The following is an 18351-nucleotide window of genomic DNA, read 5'->3' on the forward strand; positions in this document are numbered from 1 at the left end:
GAGGACGCTATATGCATAGCCAATTTGCGATGTGATAGCCGGAGCCATGTAGAGCACCAAGATCATCTCGTTTCACCGACAGTCAGTCGGACTTTTGAACTAGCACGGGATCGTTCAGCCCACATCCACAACTCCCATATCTATATACTTCTTTACGAACCGATAGTCAAATAATCTTTTATTAACAATTTGTTGAAGGTGACTCCGAATCACGTATCAGACATGAACTTGTAGTGAATATTTTTTAGAAAAAGATTACTTGTTCTAACTGTTCAAAAATCTGACTGTCGATTATCTAATTGTCGATTAAATTAATTATCAGGACGTCGCAAAGGTTCGTGTCGATGGGATCTTCCATTAGTCAAGTTTACAAAGTGACCGTATAACCAGTTTGATACAGTAACGGGATTCAAATGAAGACATTCAGAATGCTGCAGTCGACTGAATCAATCTTCGTTGTCTTAGCTGTTCTTACCATCCTTATAACAAACTTTGAAAAGTGTTTGACCGCTTCTTTTAATATTGGTAAGAAAAAAAAGATTTTCAGTGTTATTTATTCGTTTGAATAGTTCTTTTTTTTTGTTTCGAATAAATTTCTTTACTTACAAATTAATTTGCTTTTTGATAAGCAAAATGATTTATTTATTTTTCGCATGTTAATTTCAAATATCACAAGTATTTATTGAAAATATACAAAATAACTGTAAACAAACTTTATATTTCATGTGCATAATGACTCACGATAATCAAGTACATAGTTTGAATGTGAAAAATGTTGAATTTATAGATGAATATCTAAGGCATAGAAATCAAGATACCGAATGTAACTTTGCCAAAGAAGTTTGTGAAACACCAGGATGTATACACACAGGTTGGCATATACATCATTGTTATGATTTAGAGTAATTGATATATTTACAGTTGTTTGAGTGGATGGAATGCATATATGGAAGTGTGTGAACAGTTAACATAGTTCTTGCAATTGAGTCGATTGATTCTTATAATATTTTTAGCATTTTATATATTTATTGACTATTTACGAAGTAGCATTTAATAATTTATACACTATTTGTACTACAGCTTCCTTAATTCTCGATTCTATGGATCCCAGCGTAGATCCGTGCTCCGACTTTTATCGGTTCGCTTGTGGCAAATTTATCAAAGAAAGCGTTATTCCAGATGACAAGTCCAAAATGGACACATTCGATAAAATTAATGATCAAATACAACAACAGCTAAGAATTAGTATAGAAGATGATCTGCGTAATGACAGTCCACGTGCTTTCAAACTTTTACAGTCGTACTACAATACTTGCATGAATACAAGTAATGTTATTATTTGTTTGTTATCGATTCTATAGTAATTACTTGATACATTATCAAATGTAATTTACATTGAAAATAACGTATTGCAGCTCAAATAGAAGCAACTAGCGAACATGATTTTCGAGCTATTTTAAACAACCTAGGTGGCTGGCCCGTACTGGATGGCAAGTCATGGAATGAATCAGCTTTCGATTGGAAGAAATCAGTCGTTCAGTTTCGCAATACAGGATACTCTATTAACTACTTCATCGACTTTGAAATAAACGTTGATATGAAAAACAATAGTAGGCGCCTCATCGATGTAAGTTTAATAATAAATCAAGCATTCAATAAATTGTAGTAATTATATTGTTTTTCCTAGTTGGATCAGGCGTCCACGGCACTACCACAAGAATATTTATCGAAAGGATTAGAGGACAAAGTCGTTCAAGCGTATTTCAAATATATGATAGATTTAGCTGAAATTTTTGGAGCTAACCGCGACGTTGCTAAGAAAGAACTGGCCGATTCTCTGAATTTCGAAATCGAACTTGCTAAGGTAGTTCTTCCATCACTTCGCAACAAAGACAATTATTTTAAATTAAAAATTTTGTACACTGAAAGTACAAGAATCGTTTCGAATCACATGACTCGTAATCATTGATATCGTGCACGCGCTTTATTCTATATACCGCGATGACGATTCAGTGCACACTTTGGATTAATTTTAAAAAATAATGCGAGTATTTACGTTTTGCAGATATCACTTGCAAGCGACGAGCGTCGCGACATGACGAAACTGTACAACCCGATGAGCGTGGCGGAATTGCAAAAGGCTTTTAAGTCGGTTCTATGGATTGATTACATTAACAATCTGCTTGCCCCGCATACAAAAGTCGAGCCCTCCGAGCAGGTGAATGTCGTCGTTCCTAGCTTCTTCCAATCGTTCTCCAAGCTGATCGTCAAGACTCCAAAGCGCGTGCTGGCGAATTACGCGATGTGGCGTATGGTTGCTGAATCGGCTCCACGTCTAGGCGAACGAGTGCAAAAGGCTGAAGCCGAATTCTCGGCATCACTTACGGGCACAAACGTCAAGGAACCTCGTTGGAAAGAATGCCTCACTTACGTATCCAACAAACTTTACATCGCGGTCGGCGCACTCTACGTTAGACGCTACTTCGACAAGACTGCCAAGGATAATGCTGTCGATATCATACATAACATACGTAAGAGCTATGAGCGCATTCTCACTCAGGTATGTAATTTACATTTTATACAATTTTTTGATTAAACATTTTCTTTGTTTGTCTCTAAATAAACTTGAATAAAATGTTACGCTCTTCACATTTTCATTGAATTATATTGTTATGGCATCTCATTCAGTAGAGACAGAAATGCTGTTTATAATTTATAATAATATATCCAAAGAATAATAATATTTTATTGACACGCTAATGAAATGGCTCTGATTAATTTGTTAATTTATTACCGTAATGAGATTATTTTTGAAAATATTATGACCATATTGAATGTCACATAACAGTGCTCATTTACCTAAAACCGGGAAAGTGATGAGTTGATGCGAACATGCATATTCTGCCAATAAGGCGTGAATTCTATTACGATATCTATTATAATATTAATGAATTCGCATATTGCCAGTAAAAATCATGGCATGAAAAATTATTTGAAACCTGCACGATCATTCGGTAAACAACATCGTTCTCAGGCGTTTTTTTTAAAGCAATTACTACAAGCATACATCAATGTATTAATATCACCTTACTTTTTGAAATCATGCAACTTGCGTTGAAAAGATTCCCGTGCTCAATGTTTTATGCTCCATGTAGGTCGACTGGATGGATGAAGAAACGAGAAAAGCCGCGCTAGAAAAACTCGACTGGATTCAGCCGCACATTGGTTACCCAAACGAATTTTTAGATGACACAAAGCTCGACGAATATTATCAATATCTCAAGATATATTCCAAAAGTTTTCTCAAAAGTCACTTGAGCCTGAACCTCTTTCAATTAGCTTACGACTTCGAGCAGTTAAGGAAACCCGTGAACAAGACTGAATGGATTACGCATGGCCAAACAGCTATTGTCAATGCTTATTACGAGCCAACAGAAAATAGCATTCGTGAGAAATATTTTCGAACTTCATATTACCATTTTAATGAGATTTTTATGTGAAGTAATAATTTTTACGAGCTTATTAGTGTCAGGTATTTCCAGTTCAATTCCATCTTGTTAGCAATTGATATGTGAGTCTCGGTGACTCGTTAAAGCATTAGCTCATATGTCAAAATCTGGATTTGCATTTCAGCTATATATTCAGTAGGCGGCAAGTTCATTCGAATTCAACACTAGTTCATTTATATATTTTCGTATGGAAATTGACTAATACATTTTTATCATAAATTGATTTGTATAATTTTCAGAGTTTCCTGCCGGGATTTTGCAAGGAAAATTCTTCACTAAGGATAGGCCAAAATATATGAATTATGGTGCGGTTGGCTTTGTAATGGGACATGAAATGACACACGGTTTCGACGATCAAGGAAGGCAATTTGATAAGGAAGGTAACTTGATCGAATGGTGGGAACCGGAAACGAAGAAGAAGTATTTGGAACGTGCTCAGTGTATCATCGACCAATACAGTAATTACACAGTCAAAGAAGTCGGCTTAAAGGTAAGTAATGACTTGAAAAGTAGTCTACTAGAAAATATGACATAATTCGTAATTGACCTGAACTACCTACTTTTCTGTTAATATAGATAAATGGTAAAAACACCCAAGGCGAGAATATTGCGGACAACGGCGGTATTAAAGAAGCATATTTTGCCTACAACGAGTGGGAGAAGCAAAACGGACAAGAACCTCGTCTACCTGGACTGTACTTCACGTCCCAGCAAATGTTTTGGATTAGTGCAGCGAATGTTTGGTGTAATAAATACAGACCCGAAGCTTTGAAAGCGCGAATAGTCACAGATGTGCATAGTCCAGGAGAATTCCGTGTTATCGGACCAATGTCAAATATGCAAGAGTTCTCCAATGATTTTCAATGTCCACTGGGCTCTCCCATGAATCCCGTTAAAAAATGCACAGTTTGGTAATTATCATTGTATAGAATTGTAAATCCTGTATAGAATTGTAAAATTGTACTCTTTAATTACGTGACATGATATCCTATTTATTCAATTAATCATTCGACGATAAGTACACGTTATTATCAGCTATTTTATTGCCTAATCAATAATTATCAAAAAGTAATACCTCATAACTTATACTTGCAATCGATAGCTTCATAAGTTGTTACTATTATGAACTTATGTTGTCAAATTTAATGTTTGATTATGTTTCTTATTTAGAATATCTTTTTGTATCACAAAATAAAATCTCATATTGCTAATGTATATTAAAATAAAATTTTTCTTGTCAATTACATGTTTTTTGACAAGCTGAAATATTTCAAAAAATTACTTAAGAGACGACTTGCTCCCGCATTTTCAAGTGTGAATATTTATTTTCATTCTTAGAAGTTGTACTTTTTTGCAAGTCTCTCCCTCTTTCTCTCTCTTCTTTCTCATTCAATTGTACGATATCTCTTTATCAAAGTCATATAGTCTGATACCGATATTCGTACACTCTGCAATAATTATTTAGAATTCTAAGGGAATGATCTTATTTACTTAAAAAACTCATGTACTTTGGATTCATGATACCTAATAAATTGAAATATATTAAATTGTTTTATTTATAATGGAATATTTAATTATTGAATTGTAAATAATTTTTATCACAATTGAAGCTCGAAAAATAATTTAGAGTGATAAAATAATGAATATATTTTTATACTCATATAGTTGCTCTAATAAATAATCTATAAAAAAAGAAAATATATCTATTAAGTGTAAACACGAAACAAGAATCAGATTAAGCACCGCTGTCAGTATCAAACTCATATATCGATTAACTGAAAAAACAAGTAAAACGAAAAAACTAACAAATAATGTCTCTAGCAACGTACAAAGGTATGATAAATTTTTTAATCTCGAGGTCATCTTCGTATAGATCAAAATATTAAAAAATTCTTTGATCTTAAACTAATTCGAATATCTCAAAAAGTAGTTTATTTTTTTTTAAATTTTTGCTTCACCGTATTCCGGAGAGTTTTTTCTATTAATGACAGTTGTAAAATACAAGTGCTCAACATAAGAAAACACGTGACACCGATTGAAAGAAAACGCTCTAGCCTGCAGTAACGAGTGAGTCTAGGGCTCGGACGCTCGGTGCTGGGGCATTGTCATTATATAAAACTTTTTACCTCGTTTTGACGCCTTTTATCGGTCTGTCTAATTGAAACTTATAAAAGCACATTGGAAAAAGTGGAATCGTCGAATGCTGAGACTTCTCCAAGCCGCGCCCGGCTGTGATGCGGTGACACAAGCGGTGACATGGGACGCGCTTCATTTTATCGCTAATTGCAGGTAATTTTACTGCGAACCAGTCAATGATAATACATATTTTTATGAAAAAAAGTCAGAAAGTTCAGAAAAAAAAATTAATTAGGTCAAACATTATTAACAGTTAATTGTTTTCGAAATTCAATAGTTCCATCGTTATTAAAGATATCCGGATGACCTCTTTTTTAAATACGCCGTAAACTTTGAACTTTAACTTAGTATCAATAAAAAATAAAAAATGTTGTTAAAATTTTTAAAACATTGCAGTTTTTTAACGATCTATTGTATAGATTAAAAAATTATTGCTTAGTCAATTTAATTGCTTAGTAAATTTCTTAGACTTTTTTTTATAAAAATATGTATTAATATTGACTGGTCCACATTAAAATTACCTGTAATTAGAGATCAAATGAAGCGCGTCCTATGTCACCGCTTGTGTCGCCGCATTACAGCCGGGCGCGGCTTAGCGAAGTCTCGGCATTGCACTTTTGTCAATGCGTTACAGTTCCGATTTTTTTAATTGTTGCATCATCGCATTCCTTGTACTTTTTACATGGAAATGTATATCAACGTTTTTAGGTTATACATAAAATTGTTTATAATAAATGATCGAACGAAGGGTTGCCGTGACATCACTGTACTGCATTACCACACGCGCTATCGCAAGTTTCTTAATGTGCTATTGTTTCGATTTTAAAAAATTGTTACACGATCATGTTTCTTGGATTTTTTATATCGGAATATGTATTATAGTGTAGTAAGCGATCGAAAGAAGTATGACACGTCGCGACGATCGTCTGCCTAGCAGAAAAACTAGTTTTGATATGTGGAAAGTGTTCTTTGAATTTTTATGAAAAAACTAATCCTTTTGTTCAAATATGTGTAATATGTAAAAGGCAATTAACACGATTGTTTTAGAATCTTTTAACAAAGTAAACTCTTGATATTTAGACAGTTTTAAAAACAAATTATTGCAGTTTGGAGCCAATATGAATTAATTGTCGATAAAATATGAAATATAGCATAATACGAGGGAGGATATAGAATAGTGATTATAAACGATAAAAATATATTTTTACTTCATATTTGCTATTTATTAAAATTAACCACATTATTTATTTTTCAATTAGATGCAGTTCCCTTAGTAAACAGGTACCACTTTATGATTTGACAGACGCGTATACGTTGTTTCATCACGACTATACAAAATGAAAGACGTTTCGAACTTTTGCATTTGCTCATTGTCAAGTAAATTTCTATATATTGTATTTTTATCGACGAGTATTGTCGAACGTATCATTGACATCATTTACGAATAATCGTTATTAATGCATTGAACAGTAAAGTAACCACACTTCTCACAAGATAACATTCTCCATATGTAAATAGAATTTTTAAACATACGCTTAAATATTTCTATGCGTATTTCCTCACTTAGTGTGAGCTACATCGAATTTCATTAATTTATCAATAAATTGCTAAATTTGGAAAGATTCATCATATTAAAATACAGTATTATGCACTTAGATGCATTAATTTTTGGACTTTTGAAAAAATCGCCAATATTTACGTGTAAACTTAGCATTTACAGGAATTTGACTAATTAGCAATTATCATGAACGTGAATATAATTTGTCAGTATTTCGTTGAAAACAAAAGCATTAACTTATCATAGTTGAAATCTTTTCAATACGTTCTTAAAAATAAATCACCTGTTTTCTTTATTTCATTTCTAGATATAAAAAAAACACAATTGTTCCACGTGATAAACAAATTATTTAATTAAATACTATTATTTTTCGTTAGATTTACAATTTATCATCTTATTTTGATAAATAAACAAAAATAATCATTGTTATGTGCCTTTGCATGCTGAAAATATAACGTTCTAATGATTTCAAAATTCATTGTTGAATTTAACGATCAGTATACAACATGAACTAAACATTTTGTTGTTACAGTCTTTATCTCATGACCAGCCTGATAAAATTTGTCTCTAGGCTATGTATTATTTTAAACTCCTACTACGACGTATGTTCTTAAACATATTCGTCTAGCTGGTTGACAGCAAAAAATAATTTGTTTTTGACCAACTTATACATATAAACTTCTTTGTATAGAAAAAACAAGGTATTTGTATTTGTACCTCACATAAAACATAAAGTAAAATGCTAAACTTATTTTATCAACACTTTTACAACGAAGAAAAATGCTTAATTGATTATAATTTGCAGTAGGGCATTATATATTCTGTAATTTTTGAGTATATTTTACAATGTATTAGAATATTCTTGATTCAAAATATCGTTTATCATATTCTGTAGTTTACATTTTGGAAAAATTTACTTATTATTTTTGAAAATAACGCATGCAATCAATAAACGACAAGTATATTAAAATTTATTAAAACATTAATGAAATGTAAAAATATATTTTTGTTGATTTAATTTTTGTAAAAGATAGTAATTACATCTTGTAAGTAAATGATATTTAACTGGAAAATGATATAAATGTGTTTGACAATTATCGTTTTATTAACTTGTAAAAAAATTTATGTATTCAAATAGAAATAGAAAATTTCATGGGTATCGGTTACAAATACTATACTGAAAAAAGTCACCATTGCATAATATTTTTTTTATTTTACTTTTAAGAATATTCTGACATCAATCAAGATTGGTTCAATTCCATTTAATGGAATAGCAAGATATTAGACAAGGTAACAGGGAAATGCCGTAAAATAATGAACTCATGTATCTGATAATAATCATATCTACAAAAAGTATATGTTACTATATTTCACAATAATAAATTTACAGCTCAAAAAGTTTTGCAATATCTATTTCCTTGAATAATTTATTACTATTAAGTATTCGCCCGTGCACAATAAAGAAAAAAGGCTGCTCAACGTTAAAGCTGTTTTAATTTCATTATTGACTTTCAAATGAAAATATTTGTTAATACTTAAGAAGTAGAAAAATGTGAATAAACATAAGATACCCTTACAATCTAATATCAAAAAATACAACCATATGAAGTACTTCTATTTACTTTTTTATGAGTGTATAATGTACATGCATACCGTCAAGATCTTTTCCATTACATAATAATAATTCAGAGTCAAATAGTTGTTAATATAGATTTTTAGGATTATTACAAATTGCAAGGAAATCATTATTATATACATATTTTTTGCAAGTCTAATTATCAAATATATTATGTAAATTTCAAAATATTTTTGTCTATTTTGATCAATTATTTTTTAGCTAAGTTATGAGTTGATATCAATTTTTTACGTTCAAGTAAAAATAACTTAGTTATATAATAAATATAGAAATTTTTTATCTTTTGATTATTTTTACTATTTTGATAATAAGCTTTTTAAATTTTGTTGTCATATGTTATCAATATTGTTAGCTTGAAATGAGTAAAAAAATAGTAAGATATTTCTTAATTTACTTACTATTGATGCAACGTAAAATATTTGGTTTAATAACATTTCGTCTGAAAATATTTTTTAAATGATTAACTTTTTTTGTATACATTGCAGTTTGTTTACCAAAACTTGAATGATTATATGCTTATTTGAAATATGACAATTTATAAATTTGAATATTTCAACTTGCCTCCATTCGTAAAATTGCACAAAATATTCTATCAGCTAGATACATTCTCATAAAAAAATCTTTGAAACTTCGACCAAGTAAAATAATCAAAAACAGTAATTCTGAAAGCTTGTGAGCTTATTTCAGCCGATATGCAAAATTAAATCTGATGAAATAAAAATATCTTTGATGGTACACTTAGCAACGGCATAAGATAAAGTAATTACACGTTTGAAAATCATACTTATAACCATCAATCGAACATTCGTAGAGATTCGCCTAAAATGAGTCGTGATTTCAGGTCAGGGAGTCGAAGATCCTGGGTCTTTGGCAACAGCAAAGTCGACGAAGTTGGGCGGCAACGGCACCCTCGTTCACACGCATTTTCGATCACCGTTCTTCGGCTGTCTCGCCAAGTTGGCCCGGTTCTTGCTGTGGCCTTACTATCTGGTACGTTATGAGGTATTCGGGATAGGCTTGCTCGCCTCGATAAACCACATACTCTGGGAAAACAAGACCACCCTGCGACGGCCGACCCATTACACTGTGGTGGCCAGGCGGTGCATGAGCCATCTTCATCGCCGAGAATTGTAAGAAGGACTTACCAAGAGTTACGCGACAAAGCAATAAATGCCTGAAACCATCATAAAAATAAAAATAATTTCAGTTTATTTTATCTTAAAGACTTTTATAATAAGTTATATTCTTTACCTGTGGCAAATATAACAACTACGATCTTTGTGCACAGGACAACCTGTGCCACCACAAATTCCGTACACGTATTGGTTACTTTTGCTACTATGCTCGGCAAAATAAATACCAGCACCAAACATACCACCGATGTAGGCGTGACGCTCATCAAATCCTTTTTGCACAATAGCGTTGATAAAAGGGCTGCCGTGGAAAAGCATACGCTCGTTCGCTAAAGTTGTAGCCGACGAACTACTTACACGACTCGTTGCACTTGGCGAAGTCGGTGCTTGAGTCACGGTGACTTCTTCGGCGACTTCTTGTCTTCGGTGTGCGTATCTCTCCCAAAGTTTTCGATTTTGAACTTTTTGAATCTAAAATTAAAAAGTACGTATTAAATGATGAAGTATTTAACTAATGCCAATTTAGTTTTATAATTGACATACTCTAACTATATTATATCTTGAGAAAATGCCTCCTGAATGTCCATTGTCTCTATGCTCCCTAATAGTGCTTTGCATTTCCTCCTCAACAGCCAAGAATTCTTTATCCTCGGCAAGTAGATCAACCAACAGCGTTCCAGGATTTATTGACGGTTGCCAGATTGATCCAGCAGCTGAGTTAAGCAATTTATCCATGCCCTTAATCAACTTATGCCTATACCCGTAAGCTGAAACTCCAACTTGCTTCAAATCTTCGTGGCCCATCTCTGCGAGAATATCTAGAGTGATTTGTTCACGCTCAAAGAGCTCCATTAAATGCTCGAGACCAAGGTTCTGTAGAAAACTTGAGATGTTGGTTATTGCCCCACCAGCACTACTCGGACGAACGTTTCGCTCATTGCAAGATTCTTTGCCTGAGTCGCTACGATCGGAACCACAATGTTCAGCTGTCGAAGACATGGGGCTGATGCAAGAATTTGGTCGTGCCACAGGAACGCAGAGGGTTACGGCTACACCCGACGGCATTATCACGGTTTCTTGCGTTAACGACGGTGGTGGCGATACTGAAACTGCAATGAATGATTCAGAATTCAATGTGAATTCAAACAAAATTATCAGTATTACAAATGATGCAGGGATCGATTTTAGAATAGAAAAAAGTAACTTCCTGTTTGTTTTTACAACTTACCTGCTACGCTGTTAGGTGTTCGACTAGAAGTATTCGAGTTGAATACGCCTGGTGGTATGGAAGTAACGACTTGTTGTGAGGCCATGGCATCTTGCAACAGACTCTTCACGTCATCTGCACTAGCCAAGTCCAAAGGACTCTGACCTTCTTGATTCTTCAGGAATGGATCGGCACCGTGAGCAAGTAACAGTGCACATAATTGCGTTCTACCTTTTTGTGCTGCTTCATGAAGTGGTGTGAAACCCCATTTATCGGTAGCATTTACTACTGTGTTGTACTTTATTAGTAGAGCTGCGATGTCAAGGTGACCATAACTTGATGCGTTATGCAAAGGAATCAAGCCACCCTTATCTTGTGCGTTTACATCCGCACCACGCTCAAGTAGGAATTCAGCTACTTCTAAATTATTATATCCAGCTGAAACAAAGAAATACAATGATACGATTTTTCTATCAGTTATTGGACAATAAGGTTGATTTCTTAAGTCTACGTAAAAACACATTAGTAAAACATCTATATGAATAGAAAATTGTATAGTAACTTGAATATTTAGATAAATAATTAGTTATCTCATAAAGTAAGTGCTAACATTTAAGTCTTTTGGTTTCAATAAAAAGCAAATAAATAATTAGAAAACAAAGATAATTTTTACATTTACTTTAAGTATAATAAAAATTATAAAAATTGAGAATTCATCATAATTATATACAGCAATAATGTAAAAAATATAGGACGTACCAGCTAAATGAAGAGGTGTGCTGTTTCTTCCTTGAGCATCTCTACAATTGATGTTATCCTGCGTCACAAGCCTCTGCACACGTGCGAGGTTTCCTTTTTTTGCAGCATCGAGCAATGCGCTATTACCCCGCAACAAATCAGCAACATCTTGATCACCTTCTCTTACAAGATCCAAAGGTGTCGCGCCATCGCGATTTTTCTTTGTAGCATCAGCACCGTGACGAAGTAACAATCTCACAATCTCGCATTTACCCTTCGCCGCAGCTTCATGTAAAGGTGTAAACTTCCACAAATCAGCCACATTTACTGAAGCACCATGTTTCACTAAAAGTTCTGTTACTTCGTAATGACCATAGGAACATGCGTTATGCAGTGGAACCAGTCCTCTAAAAAATAGAAGCAGTTATTTTTTAATTATAAATTTTTTTCAATAGGCTTAAACTAAGAAAATGCTTGTAGACAACTGATTTTTATAGTAATACGTACCCCTTATCTTTTGCATGGACATCAGCTCCGTGAGCCAAAAGGTATTCCACCACCGGAACTCGATTGTAACCAGCAGCAAAATGTAAAGGAGTGGAGTGCCTACCGTCCAAATCGCGACAGTTGACAGCATGAGGATTCGCCTGAAGGATTCGTTCAACAGCTGTCAAATCACCAGATTTGCTAGCTTCCAACAGTTGAGCTTCAACGTCTTCCGATCCATTCGGTGGATCTAAAACAGATATTAACGAATGACATTAGTTTACGTAAAAATAAAGATTGCCTTTAAAAAATACATGCATTTAAATCTTCTGATTGATTTGATGGCAATATTGAATTACAAGTAAGAAACTACCTTGAACACAAAATTTAAAATTTTTAATTATAAAACACATTATTATTTTATATGAAATCTCTACATTCGAAGTTTAGATTATACGCCTGCACTGCATCTGGACTTTTTGAATAAAATAGAGAAAGACTCTGGCCGGTAACATTGGTGCATTCTTAGAAGACCTCTAGATGCGTTTAGTTATCCAAAGACTTGCCAACTTTTAAAAATAAACATTGATATGCACAATACTTTCTTATACGCAAACGCAATGAGTTTTCTTTAATTCAAAGTTTATAAGTATTACTAAATATATTCGCTAATAGTTAAAAATTACTTAATAATATGTTAATAAATTTATTGCGGCTACCTTGCAAAATTTTCAAAACGTTTTCCGTAGCAACTTGTGCGGCCAAGTAACCTTGAAGCGAAACTATTGCTTGATCAATGTTGTAAGATAAAAGTATTTTACATGCTTGTACATTATCCTCTCTTGCACACCTGAAATAATAAAAACAATTTCAATTAAACAAATGCGATGATTTGTAAGAATCACGCGTTATACATAAACAGACTTTTTATTACCGTTAATTTCGAAACGTTAATATTTTAAATTAAATTTAGAATATATTTTAGTTTCATTGGTGCTTCGATTTTCACGGCAACTACACTAAAATTAAGTACCTATGCAGTGCCGTTTGGCCAAGGCCATCGAGCGCATTGACTTTGGCATTGTGCGCAAGCAGCAAATCCATGGCATCGTAGTGCGAATGGTCAGTGGCAACATGTAAGGGTGTAAGGAAGTCCTTGTTTTTCTCGTTGAGGGGTACATTCTTACGAATAAGCATCTCGATGGCTTGCTTACGTTTAGGAAAGGGGGACCCTACCGCACAATGCAACGGCGTGTCCCCCGTGTAGGGGTGTTTGAAATTTGCCACTTCCGATGTCAAATACTTTTTTACTTTTGCCAGATCAGCCTGCCTGCAGGCGTCCAGCAAACAGTGTCCTTTATATTCATCTGTAAATTCATGTTGAAACCTTCACTTACTTTTTCTATAAAGCGTATACAAGTTAAAATTTGAAATTAATTTGCTTTTATAACTAGAAATTAAACTTCTGAGCTATTATGTTAATTTACAAAAACTTAGCTATATCATACAATTTTATGCACGAATTAAAATGATTGAAGAAAACGATTGAATTAATTCAAGTGACAGTTTATCATAATGTTTATTTTTTTAAATTTGATAATGTATGTTAATATTTGAGACCATGCTGTTTCGGTTACTGTTATTCTAAACACTATTCTTTTCTGAATTTCTTGATTTTTTTTTTTTTTTTTCACTGATTTTTCACTGAGTTATAGAAAAATATTTCAAGATAGTTTGTAAAGTTCTTGAAATTGTATGGAAATAAAGAAGTTAATATAATAACTCACATGCTAATCTTTCCTGGAGCTCCAGCGTTGGCGCCACGTCAATAGCACTTTTACTATGACAATTTAACTGAGTCGGATCAGCACCCTCACTCAACAATAAAGAGCACACTTCTGCTCTAGATTTACTGGCGGCTTCGTGAAGCGGAGTAAAAGCCCAAAGGTCACTTGCATTCACAACCGCTCCATGTTTTAAAAGTGCTTCGGTTACTTCAAAGTGGCCATATGAGCATGCATTATGCAGTGGAACTAAGCCTCTAAAATTATAAATTAAATTTAAAAAATCAAATTTTGTGTATAAAAATTATTATTTCAAGTTCAACTACAATATGTTAGTTAATACATTCACATTTTCACTAACTTCAATATAATTTTTTCTGATGTTCATTTATGCTATAGATAGAAAATCTTACCCTTTATCTTTGGCGTGAACATCTGCACCATTTTGCAATAAAATTTGAACAATTCTAGAACGGTTATACCCAGCAGCTAAATGCAAAGGAGTTGATCTACGACCATCACTGGCATGGCAGTTAACGTTAAGAGGATTCAAAAGCTGTAGCAAGCGCTCTTCATTGCCTGACCGAGCAGCTTCTAGCAATTCATCCTTTTTGTACTCTCCAGTTAGAACTGGCTTTGTTGCAGGATCAGCTAATTCCAAGGCAGTTTTTCCTTCTGTATTTCTGATATTAGGATCTGCTCCATGTTGAAGTAAAGCTATGCATACATCTATTTTACCCTGTACCAGGAAGCATCATAATTATAAAATAGATTAAATGTGATCATTTTGATTTAATATTAAAAATCAATCTATGATTTACCTTAATAGCTGCTTCATGCAGTGGAGTGTAATTCCAGTTATCTCTAGTGTTAGGGTTAGCTCCTGCTTCTAATAAAAGTCTTACAACGTCAGAATGACCAAAGGAACAAGCATTGTGCAAAGGATGTAATCCTCCATCATCACGTGCTTGAATTGATGCTCCAGCTAGAAGTAAATATTCTACTACATCTCGTCTTCCATAACCTGTGAAAATAGATTAGTCTTAAAAACATTGTCGTTTGTCAGTCATGAATCATGTCATTTGAAACATGCAAATCATTAAAAAGATTACTTTTAATTTATTAAGAATTATAGAAAATTAAGAATTAAAAAAAATGTATGATTTTGTATCATATAAAATAAGTACAAAAGAATCAAAAAAGCAAACAACTAATTCATTTATACACTGCATACTGCAATCTTCTCTCAACAATTTCATAAAAAAATTTTCCCAGCAATTAGTGACGTAAGACGAAGCCAGGATATGAAGGTCAACCAAAAAAAACCGAGCGAATGCCAATCACTTTCACGAAGAATGCGCCTAGCAACAAAACTTGAAGAAAGGTTACATACTCCCTATAATAAATAAAATCATCAAAGTCACCGTTGAAAATGCGCGAATCTTATTTGTAAAAAACAAATATTGCAAAAACCACTTTGAAAAAAAATCGAATCTAGCTCGAAAAAGAGCAGACGTCGCATTTAATAGGTAAACAAAACCACTGTGTTGCACGGATACAACGGTGCTTTGCTCTAAATTGATCCTATTCGAAGCAGCCTTCAGAATAAAAAAAAGAATACTTGTACCGGAAAGAAAAGAAGAATATCGCGTGATAAGAAGAATAAAAGAATTTATAATAAAATATGGACCAGCAGCAAAGTGAAGAGGAGTAGATTTGCGTCCGGCTGTGTCCCTTGCGTTGACGGTTTTGGGATTGACGAACTTTTTAACCCGTGCAAGGTCGCCGGTCTTGCAGGCTTCAAAGAGCTCGCGTAGCGGATCACCTCCTCCAGATGCTGTCGCTGCTGCTGCCTGTGTGCCCAGGGACTCTGCAACGTTCGTCAACACCGATCTTCGTCCTGCCATGCTCACAACGCCATTTTCACGCGACTGACTGACTGCTTGCATGCACCTTCTAAACAGTATAATCTATCTGTCTCTTTCTGATAATATTCTATCTTTGTCTGATACATTGAACGATCCCTTGCCAGTGTCTGCTGGCAGCTGTCTCTCTTACTCTCTACCTGCGTTGTGTATATTTGAACTAAGCAATCTATATGACTGTGTGCCTGTGTGTGTGTATATATGTATCGTACTTGCTTACATCACTACTACACCAGTGCAACTCTTCACAAGTGCAAATTTAAATGATAAAACAAAAGCGTGAAAAACCATAATGATAGATTATACTTTTTTATTGAAAAATAAGATATAGATCGAGTATACAAAATGTAGGGTAAACTAATAGTTGGCTACTTAAACTTGATTTTCTATTTTAAGCTAATGTAAAATATGTTATAATTCATTTAAAAAAGAATATAGGAATTCACTATTAATGCATTTCAGATAAAATTTTATATTTAATTCTACACGACGTAGGAAAAAAGTTAATGTTTGAAAAAATCTATTTTTCGCTAGTCGCCCGGGGTTTGCATCAGTGGTTGATCGCCAATCATTTAAATTAGAAATTATGGTTTTTTGTAAGTCAAAATTTAATAATTTTAAATCGGACATTTTTATATGATTAATGAAAATTAGACATTTTATTAATTAAGGGCTCTTCACACATACTTCTATAGATATACAAACTAATGCAAACATAGATAGACTTTGCTGCATTGAACCTCCAATAATGATTGCAACGTGTAGAAAAAAAAATACAAATCGACAGAAATTTGAAATGAGTTTTTTTTCAAAATTACTGCACCAAATAAATCAGAATTGATTCACCAAATTGCATAAAAATTAAAAAAAAATTAAAAATGACCCTCCAACAAAATTGAGTGATTTTCAATTGTTCACAGCCATATTCACTTCAAAGTTTTGTTTATGTTTGAAGATTTATTTTCAACATTTTTGTTCGCTAAAACTATTGCACTGCACAAGTCAGAATCGATTAATAGTGCTTTTATTACAATAATCTATCGATTTATATTTTCTTCTATGTGTTGTGATCATTGTTGGATAACAAATGATGATTAAAAATATTTCATATAATTTTACGTTATTTGATATTTTTGCATTTAATCTTGATCCTCATCGTAAATTTTTCTCGTGCTCATGATTTGACCATTCTCTTATACTAAATTCTAATAAGTGAATAATGTTTAATCGTTCGAAACTGACAAGTTTTATTTCACCGTTTAAACAATGTCCGAATGTAAATCGTCTTGGAAAAGCAGTGGTCGACCTCTTAAACTTGCAAAAATTTGAAATTGTTTAATAGTCGACTACTAAAATATCGTGAATTAAATTTGAGTTAATAGCCGAAATCGGTTTAGAGTTAAAAAAATTTAAAGTTGAAATACGTATAAACTTGTTTTAATGACTTAGATTGACCACTATGACGAAACCGCAAAATAGTTAAATGAAGGAAAATTTCTGACTTAGTATCAAACGACACATAAGTAAAGTATGTTACATTTTATTATTTCTTTTTGTATCACATGTTTTTCGGAAGCTTAGGTACTGAAAATTTATAAAATAATTTTAGTTTTATGATTCATCGTCTTACATCTTATCTATTTAAGGTAAAAAGAAATGGCCAACTATTAGTAACTACCATACTTAGGATGTACTTATAGAATACATTTTTATATTTATGAAATGTATTTTAAAAGTTACATTTTTAAAATTGCTGACTTTCTGACTTTTATAAATCTCGCTGGTTATTATGGGAGAAGTATGATTTACAATTTCGTTCAATATTTTTTAAACTTTTTACAGAAATCGATCAAGTTTTCTCCTTCGCAGGTATTGTACGTAATGCTGGTTATGCAATGTCATTGGGTGCAGTTACACATGTTCAAAAGTATAAACGTAGCGCTCAACTTTTTTGACACACTTATTAGTTATTGTTAAAAAAATCGTGTAGCTAATAAAAACAAATTTATCTACATTCGCATGTTTCGGTAATCATGTTACCCTCTTCAGGTGTTTTTTTATTCGTAAAAACGAAAAATATTCTGCATAAAATAAACTTATGATAATTATCGTCCGTAGTAATATCGTTAATTCGTATTACATAAGTACCTTGTACCTGTATTAACAAACACGTCATTTTGAAAAGAGTCAGGTCAAGTTGAGCAGGTAATTGTGCATTATCATGGCGAACTAGCCGACT

General features: G+C 33.0%; 2 protein-coding genes across 6 annotated transcripts in view; one reads left to right on the forward strand and one right to left on the reverse strand.

The window, feature by feature from the left end:
- The window catches only part of LOC131668134 (neprilysin-2-like), a 51890-nt gene extending 46783 nt beyond the window's left edge, over positions 1-5107 (forward strand). For 2 of the 5 annotated variants that reach the window (XM_058942028.1, XM_058942031.1), the window contains 9 exons: positions 323-525; positions 788-871; positions 1081-1326; positions 1416-1627; positions 1688-1864; positions 2066-2560; positions 3156-3447; positions 3749-3999; positions 4086-5107. In XM_058942028.1, coding sequence (XP_058798011.1) covers positions 414-525; positions 788-871; positions 1081-1326; positions 1416-1627; positions 1688-1864; positions 2066-2560; positions 3156-3447; positions 3749-3999; positions 4086-4424 — 2208 coding nt within the window. In that variant the 5' untranslated portion in view covers positions 323-413 and the 3' untranslated portion in view covers positions 4425-5107. Of the gene's footprint in view, positions 1-12; positions 234-322; positions 526-787; positions 872-1080; positions 1327-1415; positions 1628-1687; positions 1865-2065; positions 2561-3155; positions 3448-3748; positions 4000-4085 lie in introns of those variants that run through there. The other 3 variants (XM_058942027.1, XM_058942029.1, XM_058942030.1) reach the window with 3 other exon arrangements.
- Positions 5108-8172: 3065 nt separating this feature from the next.
- On the reverse strand, positions 8173-16189 carry LOC131668132 (poly [ADP-ribose] polymerase tankyrase). The gene is made up of 12 exons (XM_058942023.1): positions 15878-16189; positions 15009-15211; positions 14601-14926; positions 14191-14444; positions 13437-13770; positions 13123-13253; positions 12425-12653; positions 11939-12324; positions 11201-11617; positions 10516-11081; positions 10091-10443; positions 8173-10013 (listed from the first exon to the last, which is right to left on the reverse strand). The coding sequence occupies exons 1-12, from the start codon at positions 16134-16136 to the stop codon at positions 9770-9772; spliced, it is 3702 nt and encodes a 1233-aa protein (XP_058798006.1). The 5' UTR covers positions 16137-16189; the 3' UTR covers positions 8173-9769.
- Between the last annotated feature and the right edge of the window lie 2162 nt (positions 16190-18351).

This window comes from Phymastichus coffea, unplaced genomic scaffold, assembly GCF_024137745.1.
Source record: "Phymastichus coffea isolate CEN01 unplaced genomic scaffold, Cenicafe_Pcof_1.1 PCOF00074, whole genome shotgun sequence".
NCBI lineage: Eukaryota > Metazoa > Arthropoda > Insecta > Hymenoptera > Eulophidae > Phymastichus > Phymastichus coffea.